At 37.7% G+C, this 15269-nt stretch overlaps 1 protein-coding gene across 1 annotated transcript in view; it reads left to right on the forward strand.

The window, feature by feature from the left end:
• ZFPM2 (zinc finger protein, FOG family member 2) overlaps window positions 1-15269 on the forward strand; it is a 306016-nt gene that overhangs the window by 140176 nt on the left and 150571 nt on the right. The window contains exon 4 of the mRNA XM_018912975.3: window positions 6084-6202. Within this exon, the coding sequence (XP_018768520.2) occupies window positions 6084-6202 (119 nt within the window). The remainder of the gene's footprint in view (window positions 1-6083; window positions 6203-15269) is intronic.

Genomic DNA, 15269 nt, shown 5'->3' on the forward strand with positions numbered 1-15269 from the left:
TGAAGATGAGGTGGTAGATGTCCCATCCCTAGAAACATTCAAGGTCAGGTTGAAAAGGGCTCTGAATGACCTGATCTAATTGAAGATGCCTCTTCTTGGTGGAGGAAGGTAGGACTAGATTACCTTAAAGGGTCCCTTCCAACCTTATTCAAAAACCTATTATATGATTCTATGAATTGTCTGTTACCTAATATTCTTCCACAATAACAGAAACAAGCATCTAGTCAGGGCTGCAAGAGGATTTGTGCATTCATTCACCATGAAGTGCCGTAGCACAGCGTATTTTGGGTTACTGCCTCAGAGTCACAGTTATTTGTTTCTGGATTTTGGACTATTGAATGAGTCCTGTGGAAAGGGAATGTTACTGTTTCACCATTCCCATTATGTTATCTTTTCCAGTGCAATTACCAGCTAATTCAAAGCTCTTTGTGTTAAGCTAATAGCTTTTGACTCTCTGCTGTCAGCCACTCCTCTTTGTGCACTTTTCATCGGTTTACCAGTTCTCCTACCACTTACCTATGAAGAACATTTATTTTTTCTCTGAGTAGATGCTCATCATAGACAAATCATTAAATGGAACATCAAAAAGATCCCATCTGTTAGAGTTGCATATGGGTAAGATCACAATTATCGAAAGCCTCTTTTTTTCCCTTATGCTTATCCGTACAATAAATGTAGTTGTCAGCAGGATAAGTTCACGCATCGGATAAGGTCACAATTTCATTTAGTGACAACTTCCAACAGCCTGAACTTACAAGGTTCGATTTATTAAAGAGTCAGAAGGGATAAGATCACTGCATGGCCAGCCTGATTTATCAGGGTTTGACTGGAGTACTTGAATAGAGAATGTCGTATTTCAAGTTTATGTTCAAAACTGTAGTTTAGTGTGTGTTATGTCTCAGAGAGTTGGAAATTGAGGGAGGAGAATTTACAGGAAGTATCTCAATAATGCAGTTGATGTCTGCCAAAACAAGTGTGTGAGCAGTGAATATTGGAGCTACCTTATTAAGAATCACAGAAGTGGAAATGGGATAGTTCTCCCCTATCAGTGAATTGCTATGTGCATACCTACACATATTAGTTTGTTATAATGGAAGCAATCACCAGCCAAATATTAATTGCAGATTCTTCCTGTGCATATAGGATGGCAGGCAGATACTGGGTTCTGGGTTGGGCAGCACTTATGAACTGAGAGTGTTTTTAACTAGCTCGCTCTGACTTCAGAGCAGTCCTTGTTTGAAACTACAACATAGACAATTTCTCTGCCATGCAGAAAAACTCATTAGATAGCCAGGTGGCTGTGGGCTGGAAATATGCAAAGAAGGAGACATTTGCTTGTGGAAATTGGTAGAGCCCCATGATGTCAAATAACCAGTCTCTAATTGTAGCAGAGGAGGAGCTTACTCTTTGTTTTGAACAGACTCCACTTAGAAAGCTATTTTAAACTAAGAAAAATCCCCACAACTATGGCCCAAAGCTATCAGTGACTTGCTTAGAAGTCTTAAATGCATATGAATCTGGATACAGTTATTTCTGAATGTAATTCTCCTTATATCCCACAAAAGCTGTTCATCATTCACCTTCAGATATATACTCAAAGCTTTGTTTCTTACTCCAGAATGTAGGTAGATAGATAAAAGCCAGTATTATTTCGTTTCAGAAATACAATATATAGTCGAATTTTTCTGGTATTCAGACTGTGGTCAAATTGTGTTTAGGGCCAAAAGCTCCTGTTGGATTCTTCTGTAGTATATGTTTTGGACAGAGTTTTTTCAATGATCCTAATTGTGCTGTAAAAGAATACAAAGCTAAACTGACCTCTCTACCTTCTGTTTAATGAAAGCCCTGTGTGGCATGCCTGAAACAATATATGCATGTATGGAAAGAATCCTAAATTGAGTCCTTTCATTCTGGTTTCCTAGCCACCAAGGTGGCCTAATATCTTAAAAGCCATGGGATGTTTTATAGCTGTACTAGTGAGTCATGACTTGAGGCTTCTTTTACAGTGCAGCTATCATAAGTCTTTGAGTAATCACAGACTTTAAAAGTATGCTACATCAACAAGATAAGAGAAACAGCCCACAGCACTAACAGCATTATCTTTTACCAAAATTGATTAGCCCATACTATGTGTCTCAAATATTTTGTATAAACTTACTCAGCAAGCTGGAAATAAATGTGTTCCTGAAGAACAAGCTGGGGAAAAAAAACCCCAAAAAACCGCTCGCTCCGTAGCAAGGAAAGGGCAAGTAAATATCACTAAATGAAATGTCTCTTAAGTAATTTTTTTAGCTTACTCACAAAAGCTAAAAGCAGAGCATCACTTCCTCTCTACTTATATTTCTTCAGTCATACTTCTTGCTGTCCTTTTCAGTTGGAGAGCTGACAAGTCTGGGATGAAGACACTAAAACTGATTCCCTACTTTGCGTGGAAATTATGAGTATATCACATATTTTATTCCAGGGGTAGGAAGGAGTTCTGTTATAATTTGCTGTTATGTGAAGGAACTTGTGTTCAGTACTGAGATGGTCTGTTGCAATTGCTGATTACTTGAGGCGCCTAACAGTGTTTGGCACAGAATTTTCTGCTTCCTTTGGGTTTGAACATGGATTAAAGAAGGCTGCAGCAGCTTTTCATCCTTTCTTTTCTTTTCCTCCCCACATGTTGGAATTTTCATGGACAAGTATGTGTGAAGAGTCAGTACCAGCTGAGTCTTTACACTTCTTACTGTGAGTGGTGATACAGCAATGAAGTCTCAGATCCTCTTCCTTCTCCTGATGTAATCTGTGAAGATTCTGAGCAGTTGTGCAGGGGATGGTAGCTGCAGAGAGCACTTCAGATTTACATCTGAACTTCCTCTGGGGCTGAAGGGGAAAAGCTTGTCTTGCTGACACATTTTTCAAACCCTTTTAATTAAGAGTCACAGGGTGAGGTTTTCATTTTTCAGCAAACACCCTTGAAGGCACACATTACATAGGGCTGCAGGTATGGCATTTAAACCAGCATCCCTGTGGGAAGTCAGCAGTGAGCAGGGGACAGCTGCAGTTACATCAAGTGGGAGACTGACCCCCTCTGTGCTGCAGTTGTGGTACCATTCACAAAATAGGAAATTTCAGAGGGGAAAAACATTAGAAATAAATGCAGAGAAGTTGCAGACAGTGTTAATTTTTTTTTCCTCTAAAAATCCAAAGATATTCAGATGAAAAAAAAATATTTGCCAAGGACTAAATTGTAATGTGCTGCACCTTGTATAAGCATAACCAGATTGTCTTGTTTTGCCAAAAAATGCAAGCAGATTGTTCTTCCCAACCCTGAAATTCACCAATAGCATTACAATGGCTGCTGGTCATGGTGACAAGAGAGAAATGTATCTTTTTTGGAGAACTGCAAAAAAGAGAAACAAAGGTTTTGCAGCAAAGCATTTTGTTACCCTGTCTGCAATCTACTCCACTTTCATGGTGTTCTAAGTGGGTGGGGAAACAGCAGTTTCAGTACAATTCAGCATGATGTTACCCCACAGGCAGTACATTTCAAAGTATTCATATATATTGAATATTGCCTGAACTGCAGCTTGGAACTGTAACAAAAGAGAATATGAGAGAGAATCCATAATACCTTATTTAATTATCAACAGAAGGGAAAAAATATATATTTGGAAAAAAAAATGCTTGTTCTTATGCTCACCTCAAATCAGAAAAAATTTTCAGGTATAAGTTTCATGTTATTAATTTTATTTAAAATATATTGTGTAATGATGTGTACCTTAAAACTTTGGTAGCTTTTTGGATATCTGTGGTTGATCTGCCCTAAGTTTGTCGTTCTTAATCCATTAAAAGACAGGCCTGCTTGTAAATCCACAGGTACAGATAAGGAGTCACTGTTTGACTGTGTCTGAACCCTTTTCAAATGAAAAATGTCAGTGGCAGAAAGGGAGGCTGAATTATTTTTTAAAAGGGTTTTCAAAGATTCTCATGATTCCTCTGGTATCAGTTAAATGTGACATGTCCATAGACATGGCTGTTTTTTAGTGTGTAAAAGCAAGCAAATGCTGCAGTTTCCATCTCTCTGTAGAGAGAAAATGCTGCAGTATGGCTAAGTGATAAACATGTTACTTTGCAATTTCTCTCTTCCATAATTAACATATAAAGAGATTTTTAAAGCTAATACAATTTGTAACAATGTGACTGTAAGAAGGAAAAAAATGCTTTTATGGTTGTTTGTTTGGTTTTTTTTTTTTCTGTTTGGACGCATATATGTCACATGTGTAAATTAGGTATAATTAATCCATAAGCTTTCCTGCTTACATACTGTCTCTTAAAATGTCATAGCACTGTCATGATGAGGACTCTCCCACATCCAGAGAAGCTTTTGTAAACCAATACAGCTCTATTTCCTAGATTTGTTCCAGTGTGCAGGAAGGATCTGATGCACAATTTTACGTAGTTTTGTAATCTGCAACACTCAGAGGTGAAATTTAGATTTCTGTGCTTGAAAATGGAAGCTGGAGCCAGCTCTTCTCTTTGGAAGATGGTCAAGATTAACCCCTGTGGACAAGTAAAAGCTTTGTAGCCTGACTGCAATGTAAATCCAGGCATCCAGGGCAATGTTTAGCTGGGGGAAGTTGTGGAGGCTGCCTGTGAGCCAGGAGGAGTTACTCACTTCCTTCAGCCCAAGGTTCATTTCACAACAACCACCAGTTCTAAATCTGGGACAAATTGACTCCTCGCACAGTTGGATTTTGCTCTGTTTGTGAAAAGCACCATCCTTGTTTGGGGTGGAGTTGTTGAGACGTGCTGATGCAAGAGACAGGAATCACTGTTGCATCTGTTTGGTATGGAAAGGGAGCAAGGGGCTTTAGCAGTCATGGAAAACAAATCATGAAAAAGTCATGGCTTTAGCAAAGTGGAGGTGAGCTCTGCTGCTCCTGGAAACAACAGATTTTTTGCCTACCTTCAGGAAGGGCAAAGCTTGGAAGTGCAAGAGCATGGAAAAAAGCAGTCAAACATCTAATAGGAAAAGTACAGATCAGCCTGTCCTTGTTCCATTGTATCCCTATGAAAGTCTGAAACCAGAATCTATTTAGAAAATAGTGTTGGAAGTTGTGTATATAAATGAAACTGTTGCTGTATTTTTAAATGAAACATTTGCTCATAAAAAATAGTCTTAGTGAAGAGACTGGTTTCAGAGAAGAGTTGTGCAAATTAGTTTTTTTAATCTTGAAATAAAATGAAAAAAATATGGGGTGGGAAAGGTGGTGACTGAATTTTATTTTTTCCTCCATGAGAATGATGAATTCTTTCTCTTTACTGAAAAATCCAGAAAAGTTAGGTGAGCTAAAGCAAAAATTTCTCCTTTAAGTGGTTAATTTTGAAGTCTTTCCTTTCAAAAAGAATTTTTTTTTAAATAAAGAACAATCATGCACTAAAAATCATTCTGCACTGAAAAAAATCATACAACTTTCCCATTGCTTTTACTTATTTTTTCTTATAATATTAAGCTAACAATTAAAAATATTTTTTGTTTCATTCTGAAATCTTTCTGCCTGTATAATCTCAAAAGTTTAAAATCCCTTTTGTAATTGCAGTAAATGCTTTTAGTAGTATCTTGGAGGTGTAGTGAATTTTTTATGGCTATATGCTGTTTTTCTCAAATTTTTAGTTGCTGCATGTTTCAAAATGGGATCTTGTGCAGCAAAATGCATCAAGGAGATTATTGCACCAGGTGTGGCTGCTGTTGGACTCTCTCTGTTCAGCTGTCATTTCCCCCTTCCTCAGCACTTCTTAAGAACTCTTATGGAATGCTATTCGGAATAAAATTGCTTTCAAACTCTAATGTGTGTGAAAAGATGCAAGAAAGGAATAGGACTTTCTGAACCAAATTTGAATATAATTATAAAGGGAAAAAGGTTTGTTTTTCTTTCGCAGGATGACAAGATCAGTTGTTTTTCAGACAAGCATAATTAATTCTCTTTATATTGGTCCTCAGAACACTGTGCTTGTAAAACCAACACAAAGGGAGAGGTGGTTGTTGTCAAGGCATGAGTGAAAGTACTCTCAACACTGCTTGTTTTCTTTGTTTGCAGGAGAGTTGGAGGTGGTCCAGAAAGACGGGGAGCGCAAGATTCAGAGCCGGCAGCAGCTTCCGGTCGGAACAACATGGGGGCCTTTTACTGGGAAGATGGATCTGAATAACAACACCTTGGTATGTAGATGTGCTCTGGGAGGCTTTGCTTTGTTGCACCATGTGCCATTCTTCAGGGAGCAGCCTGGATTGCTCTTCAGCCGGAGCATTTGAAAACAGGCATTGTTAGCTCTAGCGGACAGTGGCGTTTGGCTCTTCTCCAATTCCTTCATCTATGGCAACCATCCACATGAAGTTATTTGGAGCACAGGTTAATGGTGTTTAACTTGTTCTTTTACTGAAGGGAAATGTCACTTCCTTGTTTGCTGAACCAAGGTGTTGTGTTCCAGTAGTAATAGCTGGGTTTTTTCGTGGCTTTTTAAATTTTTCATAGTATTAATTGCAGAATACTTAGTTTATATTAAAGAAATGTATCAAAAATAAATAACTGCATTATTTTAAGATAAAATTAATTAAATTTGCCTTAATGTAATTGAACATAGCAAAATCTTCCATCAAATTCACTTTTTTTTAAAAGGCATCAAAAGACACCTGCAGTATAATAAATGCTCAATTAGCCTCCTTTTTTATTCTGATTGCATAAAGTATGTAGACCATTTTACTTTAAAGGAATGACCTCACTTCAGTGCACTGAAAATCATGTCATTTCTAGGTCTTCATTTCATCTTTGTTTGTGCTGGCTTTAAGTCTGAGCTTCAATATTATTTGTGTATAGTTCAGATTAATTTTCTGAAAATATCAGGAAGGAAACAATATCTCTAGAAAGGTTTAAACAGTCTTGGAACATGCATTGCCCTGTGGGATACTTCTGAAGAACCATTATCTGCAGCTGGATCACTGTTTGCTATTACAGACCTTGCATTGAATGTATTTAGCATGAAGACTTGTGGGACAGTTTCACAGGAAGGGATTACAGGCATTTTGGGCACACACCTCTGTGCTGCAAAACTGAGATTGCCAGTGTTCCCCAGCACTTGGTATCATCCTGCCCTTGGAGGACCTGAAGAGAGTGAGGAGCACTGACTTGGTGATGTATCATCTGGGACAGTGTGAGAGAGGGGTTATGTGGACAGAGGAGGCAAAGGGGAAAATTGATTTTCTTCAACTCCTTCCTGGAGAACCTATGCCTGTGTAATGGAGTTCTCTTTCTAAGGGTTACTGGATAGGATGCATGTTACTTTCAGTAAATATGCACATTAAAATTTGAGGGAAGCATTATTCTGACTACATAGTATAGTATAGATATAATGCATAGTAGACATTTAAAATCTTATTATTTTGTACTCATTAGTGTAATTCATTCATCAAATGGTGGTAAGAAATGTTACAGAAAGTGGCATAGAAACTTGGTCTAAATTTCCAAGAGTTCAGTATTTCCAATCCAGATCAGATTTCTCATTCAGGCACCTGAAGAAAGAATTGATTTTCAGAAGTACTGCAGAGTCAAAGCACCTTATTTGTTAAAAAGGAAAAACTGGAAAATTTGAACTTGTCTCATTTTTTCCATCCATTTATTTTTTATTTCTTCATCTATTTTATTATTGGCCTGTCATCATTCTCAAAATGTTTTTCATGAAAGGCCATATGTGACAATCACCTGTAATTCCAATAATTTTCTGAATCCCAGTATAACGAGTTTCATCACCTTTCATATAACAGAAACCTTAGTCATGTTGTAGCACAAAGTGTCTCCAGAATCCATACTGTAGAGAAATGCTAGTTTGGTTTTGTCCACTTGTACCACTTCATCAGGTAAATACAACATGCAGATAATGTTAAAGTATGGGAAGTGGTAGTGACTTTCCCTTCTTTACAAAATTTATCTTTATCAGATATTCTTAGAATGCATTTGCAACATGTTAGCAGCCAATCATACAATCATATTGTGACTCTTTTTTTTTTTTTTTTTGATGGAGTTGCAGAACCACAACCCTAGCAGAACCTTGCTTCTCCCTTAACAGCACAGGAATGTTTTAAGATCTGTTATTGCTTTTTAAATTTGGGCAAATACCATTTTTGCTATATCAAAAGCAGTTAGTTAAGATAGCTGGGTTTTAATGAACTGGTAATTGAGCAGTGTGCAGAACTGCCTTTTAATTCTTTTTTGTAATGGGATAGAACAGCTTTCTCCGTATAGTTCACAGAGATGTGCAATGAAAATCTTCAGGACTTTTTTCTTGCTAAACTGGAAAGATACTTTTTTATTGTCAAAATAAAAACCATAAAGTCTATTTTTACTTATACTTGAAAGATTTTACTTTTGTTTTGCTACAATATAGACATATTTGGAAATTTGAAAAAAGTTTCTCTAAACAGAATTTTAGTTCTCACAAATACTGTTTTGTCCCCTGAGCAACTCCATTCCTTGAAAAAGTCAAAACTGAACTGGGCATCATCGTGAGCAATCTGATTTAACTTCGAAGTTGCATCTGACTTTGAAGTTTGCCCTGCTTTGGGCAGGACTTTGGACTGGATGATCTTCAGAGATCTCTTCCAACCTGAGTTCTGATTCTAAGTATTTTTTTCTTTTTCCCAGATATCAGATGTTCCCTGCAAACCTACATTTGTTACTTTAAAATGCCGTGTGAAGAAATACAAACCTTTTGATGCAACTTTGATTTGCTGTTAAAGTAACAAAACTCCTAGATCAGAAACACTAGCTTCTGCATGGTTTTCTTTTATCTTTTTTTTTCTTTTTTTTTTTTTTTTTGTCTTGAAATTATTCTGGGTTTTTTATGGTTTTTTTTGACCTATTTGATTACTTATCTCACCATTGTACATGTTCTCTGTTGTTCATCAGGGGAGTTGGGATTTTTTGCTTAGGTTATTTATATCTGTTTTAGGAAGCTTATTTGGGTAGAGCCTCACATCCCTAGAATTCAATCAAACTTTCACAGAAGGAGCTGAAAACAAGTTTATTTGTTTTCTGAATGACAACCTTAAATGTTATAATGCTATAAACACCAAATTTTTGGAGAAAAGGTTTAATGTGGATATTTTTGTACAGAGAGAAAAGGAAAGAAAAATTCAGGGATCCCCAAGTGAGTAAATATCATAACTTTTGCAGCTGCTTCCTTATTGGGAAATCAGTTTCTGTCTGACAAGTATCTTACCTGCAATATGACAGTGCCTCACAGGATTCATTCATGCTGTAACAGTCAGAGCTTACTTATTCCCTTTGCACTCTGCACTGAATGCAGCCTGTACATGTAATATCCTGTTGAAGTGCTTCTTGTTTCCAGCACTGCTGCATTGCTGAATACGGTCTTGCTGCTGTTGGCTCATGAGATGGAGCAAGTTAATTAATTCAGCACGGTATTTAATTGAGTCACCGTGCCAGATGTCAATTGCATTTTAGATCTTTCAAGTTTCTGTCTTGAAATATGTTAGCAGTACACATCTCAGAGTAGTGGAAGACTGGGTACCTTGAACAAAAACTGGTATAATGCTGTTCACAATTGCAATAGGAGTAGCAGGTGTTGATATCATCAATAGTGTTGCAGCACTGTTGGGAAATATGGTAGAGCAAGATCCACATCAGGACTGAAGAATACTCAAACTAAAGGTAGACTTGAGAGACCTCAATACCTAATAAAGTTCTTAATTTTTCTCATCTAGGAGTTTAGCCAATAGTCATGAATTACATACAATTACATTATGAAATAAGGAATGCTATTATTATGGTTACTGTTGATGAAACATCTGCATGCATCAGCAGAAAATCTTAAGACTTTTTTTTTTGGCAAGTGAGTTTGAGATCTTAAAACTTGTCTAAGGACTACTTGTCTACTTCTGTTATATTTAAAGCGATAGACCTCTTATTTAGATACTTTTAAATATCTGTTCCTGTAATTTGGCCAAACTACCAAAATTCCTCTGCTCTCAGCTGCATGCATAATTTGTATCTGTCAGCACAATTGGGCATGGAGTTTACTGCCTTCCATTTCCTTCCACTTTCACTTTCCATCCACTGTTTGATAATAATTGGGTAGTCCATAGAAAATTAAATGTATAAGAATACCTTTTCAAGCCTAGAAAATGAATGTCTACATGTTCCCAGCTTGTGCTTGAGATGTGATATAATCTCCCTGTTTAGACAAACAGACCCATGAAGAGTTTGAACAATACTACTGATTGGTGTGAACTCAGCTGGAGAATGGAAGACAGCACAATTTGACCGTGAAGGCTCCAAATCTGTGTCTTGCTGCATCACAGAAAAATCAGTAGTTCATGGATAGCCACAAATAGATAGAAATATATTTTGATGCATCAGACTACTAGTTTGTGATTCTTGTCTAACAGGAAAGTGGGTTTGCACAAATGCCAAGTCGAATATGACCAGGCAGGTGAAAGGAGCAGAAGACCTCTCTAGACTGGACAGACAGACCACTGAAAGAGGAGCTGCTGGGTGTAAGCAGGTCTAAATTCAAGGCACTAGCAACCTAGTTAAGAAAAAGCTGTTCACTTGCTTCTTTCAGCTGTAAATATTTTCCCTGTTTGAGGGGACAGCTTGATGGGAATGAGGCCCATGGAAACAAAAGCAGCCCTGAACCACGTAGCCCACGATGGATGTCAAACAGTGGTCGCTCCGGCAGTGGTGTGGAGGCATTCCAAGAGGCCTTTTCCCTTGGCTGCTGCCATCTACTTTTTGGTGTTAATCTGTGCCCATGGCAGGGTTTTGCAAAGCAAAACAATGATCAGCTGTATTCAGCTCGCCATTCTCATCTCCTCGTTGCTGGGAAGAGCATGCAGGGCAGGCCTGTACGAGCCTGATAAGGAAAAGAGGATTCATTGTGGCTGTGAAGAGAATCCACAGGAGAAGAATGGGCAGGGTTGGGCCAGGCAAGCAGTAGGACACAGCAGGGACCCTTAAATGGGATCTGGGAGGTTCAACACCAAAGAGACATCTCTGGAAGACAAGCTCATGGAACTGTTTGACAGGGTAGTGTGGGAGGGCTGAGGAGCCAAGGTTCAAAATGCAGTAAAGTTATTCTGTTCAATACTCACTAATCTGTGGCTGGTCACTTTGGGTCAGAAATCATGTTTGTAGCAGACAGTGACTTTTAATCTTCAGAGCTGCAGCAGGAGGGCTTTCTGGGGACTTTTGCTGGAGGTGCTGCATGGCTGCAGAGGGGCAGTAGTCTGACCATAGCCAGGCTGCAGCCAGTCCTTAGTTTCTTTTTCTCTTATTCAGACACGGAGAGGGGTAAGGTAGATTTTATCTTTAGATATTTAATTGCAAATGGAGAATTTGGTTCTTAATAGCACAGAGAAATTTTTCTATTTAGTTACCAAAAATAGTGTACTGAGTAATGAACCTTGATTCTCATATTTGTTATATTACTTTTATTACTTTAAATATTTCAAGTGGCTACAAAACCATTTCTTTCTCATTTTTACTACTGTTACTGTCAGTCTCTTCATGTTTTGAACTAGTTTAAGATTACTTCCTTCCATCCCAAACATGAGCAGATGTTATTGTTGCAGCATTCAGGACAGCACATGATGTCACCCAAAGGCTACCTGCTGATGTTCTGTGCATGTTTTGGGATTGGCTGCTTAGAACCATAGAATCATTAAGGTTGGAAAACACCTTTAAGATCATCAAGTCTAACTGTTAATCCAGCAGCACTTTGTTCACCACTGAATCGTGTCCCCATGTAACATATTCAAATGTCTTTTGAACACCTTGAGAATGGAGATTACACAAATTCTCTGGGCCAGAAAAAAAAAAAAAGGCAAGGAAATTTGGTCCAGAGCCTCCCAGACAGCAGTAGATGGAGATGCTATCTCCAAGTGTCAGGCTCTTGCATTTTAGGATGTGGGGAAAACATGAGAAGAAAAGCTGCTTAATTAGAGAATCACTGCAACAAAACTTCAGTAGTAACATATTTTTGTGCTTCTGAGATTCTGTGTCGAATCTTAAAAGTCTTCTACCTAGTCTAATCTTTATACCCCAGGCTTTAAGACTCAGATTCTTATTTTGCTATTGTTAATTTTGTTAAATTTATAACACAACTTTTAGAAGAGGATGTAGTCTTATTTAAAAACTTCATGTAAGAAAAATAAATTATTTATCTCCATTTAAGGTCATTCATGTAACTCACTACACTACAATATCTACAGGCATGAGTTCTGTACATGTGTTTAAGATGGGAAATTCAGTATTAAAGGTTGTCCTCTGAGGAAAGTTTTTCAATTCATGCTTTCTATAATAATACTTTGTCTTATTTATGAAACATACATATTATAGACTAGGCAGATATAAAATGCCAGATTTAAATATTCAGCAGTTTTGGGCGTAATTTTCTTCTCACTAGATGTTAACACTGTCTTTTTTTATTCTGAAATAAAATTCAGTTTCTAAAATGTTGACACAGAGTTTCACATTCATAGAACAAGCACGGGAAATTCTAGCTTCATCATTTTAGTGGCACATAAGGCTATGAAGGTGTTTGTGTTTGTGAAGATGTTTGCATTAAGACAAGAATTCAATGGTTACAATGGGCATGGAACTGAAGGACTAGGAGGCTTGTGCTCTCTCTTTGACCATTTGAAAATAAAATGTCCTGGAAGCTCCTGGATATTTTTTGCCTACTGCATATAAAGCTGTGCCTGCCGAAGGATAGTTAGCCTCAGGGTACACTGGTAGTGGAAAAAAGCACTGAGATGCTGTTGCCTGTGGAGCTGTGGTAGCACTTTATTGCACTCAGTATGTTGTCAAGATGTGCTGTCTGGACATACAAATGCATAAGATTATGAAAACATCAACAAATGCTTTCCATAGGACTTGTGGATGCCGTAGTATGCAGCTATTTGGAAAAAAAAAAAGAAGTGTACTGTAGAGAAAATCCTGGTGTGAAATGTCACATTTTGGTGGTGTCAAAATTTGTTTGCTAATAAAAAGTGCAGAACCGTAGGTACCATATCATAGTTACAAGGTACCATATCATAGTTACAATAACAATATTTTAAAATTTTGGCTATCTTCATTAAATAAACAAATTACTTAAAGGAATGGACCTGTGGATTCAGTTAAGACACTGGCTGCCTGATGATCACTTTCATACAGTGTGATGGAATGATCAAAATTTCAAAGATCAGTTTATTACCCTTCCATCTGAATATGTTTGAGAGAAGTAGCCTATAAATGTTCAAGAAGAATGGAAATTAAGGTTACTTCTGGTTGTTTCACTGCAGCCAAATTAACTGTGTTGTGTGAAAGTGTGGGTTTGAACATTTTGAATAGAAAAAAACCCTCTCAATATTTCTAGCAAGTATTGTTGGTACAGTATGTGTGAATATATAAATATATTAGAAATGGATATATAAAAATAAACATGTTAAAAACATAGTAACTATATATACGTACTTATATATATACCCACACAATGTAAGTGATTATGAACATATCAAAATAGCATATTCTAGTTAGAAGGAGGTATTGACTGTTACGAGGTCTTAAAAATCTGTTTTATTTTAAATACCTTAATTTTGCTGAACTTTACTCACCATTTGACTGTAGCTCCTTTTTTAATGATGTTGAAGTATCCCATGGCCAGTAGCAAAATGAGTCCTTTTCCAGAGGCAGCAAATCTACCTTGCACTACCAAAGTATACACAAAGAAATTCAGAGCTTGGCCTGAGAAATTCAGTGCTGAGTAAAGCTTATAAATGTCCTGAGCCTCATTTATCAAGCCTGGAGAACAAGTTTCATCAGTCTAATTCCCTGGTGGCTCCTCAGAGTCCAAGGAAGCTCAAAACACAAATCAGCTCCAGCTGTTGGGGCTCCAGAGCAAAGAGCACGGGATGCACGGTCGCTTGCTGTCCTTACCTTCCCTAGCAGCCCCAGACCTGCAGCAAGGCCTGCACAGCCAGTACTCCACCTGATGGTGTTACTTATTCATAGGTTTAGTTGTGTATCCTGATATTCCATACATGGTAAATTATATGCATAGCCTCAATATGGTTTCGTATTGATAGTGCTTCATTTGTTGTAGCAAGGAGGGGGCCGGTCTCTTCTCCCAGGTAACCAGGGTCAGGACAAGAGGAAATGTCCTCAAGGTGTGCCATGGGGGGTTCAGGGTGGGCATTGGAGGAATTTCTTCATGGAAAGGGTTGTTAAGCATTGGAACAGGCTGCCCAGGCAGGTGGGGGTTTCACCATCCCTGGAGGTGTTCAAGGAATGACTGGATGTGACATTTAGTGCTATGGTCTGGTCGACAAGGTGGTGATCAGGGAAAGGACTCCATTTGACTTGGTGATCTCAGAGGACCTTTCCAACCTAACTGATTCTGTGCTTCTGTAATAATCATGTCCCACCTGAAATAACTTTAATTAATAAACTTTTTCCCCCTTTCTTTTTACTAATGTATTTCCATGTGTTTGCAAAATGCTTCACCACTTTTGAATCATTAAATATAGGTTTTGAGCTCTTTTAACATATTTAGAAAATAACTTGAGTTTTGCATAGACAAAATACCGTCCTTTCTTTGCTGTAAGGGAAGGATAGCACTCTGAACACTACTGATGCATTTAGGAAAAACTACATAACATATGAGATATCATCACAGTTTATGTAGATTATTCTCACTCTGAGAATATGTCTTACAATTTAAAATTCTTCCTGTCACAGATTAGCTTTTGTATCTTGTTTTTGACATTTGATTTCTGAAATGCATAGAAGATACTATTTTTAATAAAAGCTTTATATATGTTAGTAATTATTATTTATGTATTTAGTTTAAAGCGTCTCACATTTCCCAAAATTTTTTTTTTCTTCAGAGCTTTCTTTTCCACATGACAGTCTCTGATCTGGGGGATGGGTGGCCACTTTTTTTAAACAAGAAACTGGAACTCCTGCGATGTGTGAGGACATTAAAGACAAGTTTAGGGGAGCTGAGGGAGGTGTGCCTCAAAGCTGGGGAGGTGAGGAAGGATTCTTCCCTCTCTCCCTCTCCTGCAAGCTGTTGTCCTCACTTTTGGAAGAAAACTGGGGCAAATTAGCATAAAGGAAAGAGAGCAATAAATCTGAAAACAATAGTATATCCAAAATAACTTAGTTCCTTCTTTTCTGCTTGTGTTGAAATCTGGTTCTACTATTGCAGATTTTTAATTCTGCAGTGGA

This window comes from Serinus canaria, chromosome 2 (genome assembly GCF_022539315.1).
Source record: "Serinus canaria isolate serCan28SL12 chromosome 2, serCan2020, whole genome shotgun sequence".
In the NCBI taxonomy this organism is placed as follows: Eukaryota; Metazoa; Chordata; class Aves; order Passeriformes; family Fringillidae; genus Serinus; species Serinus canaria.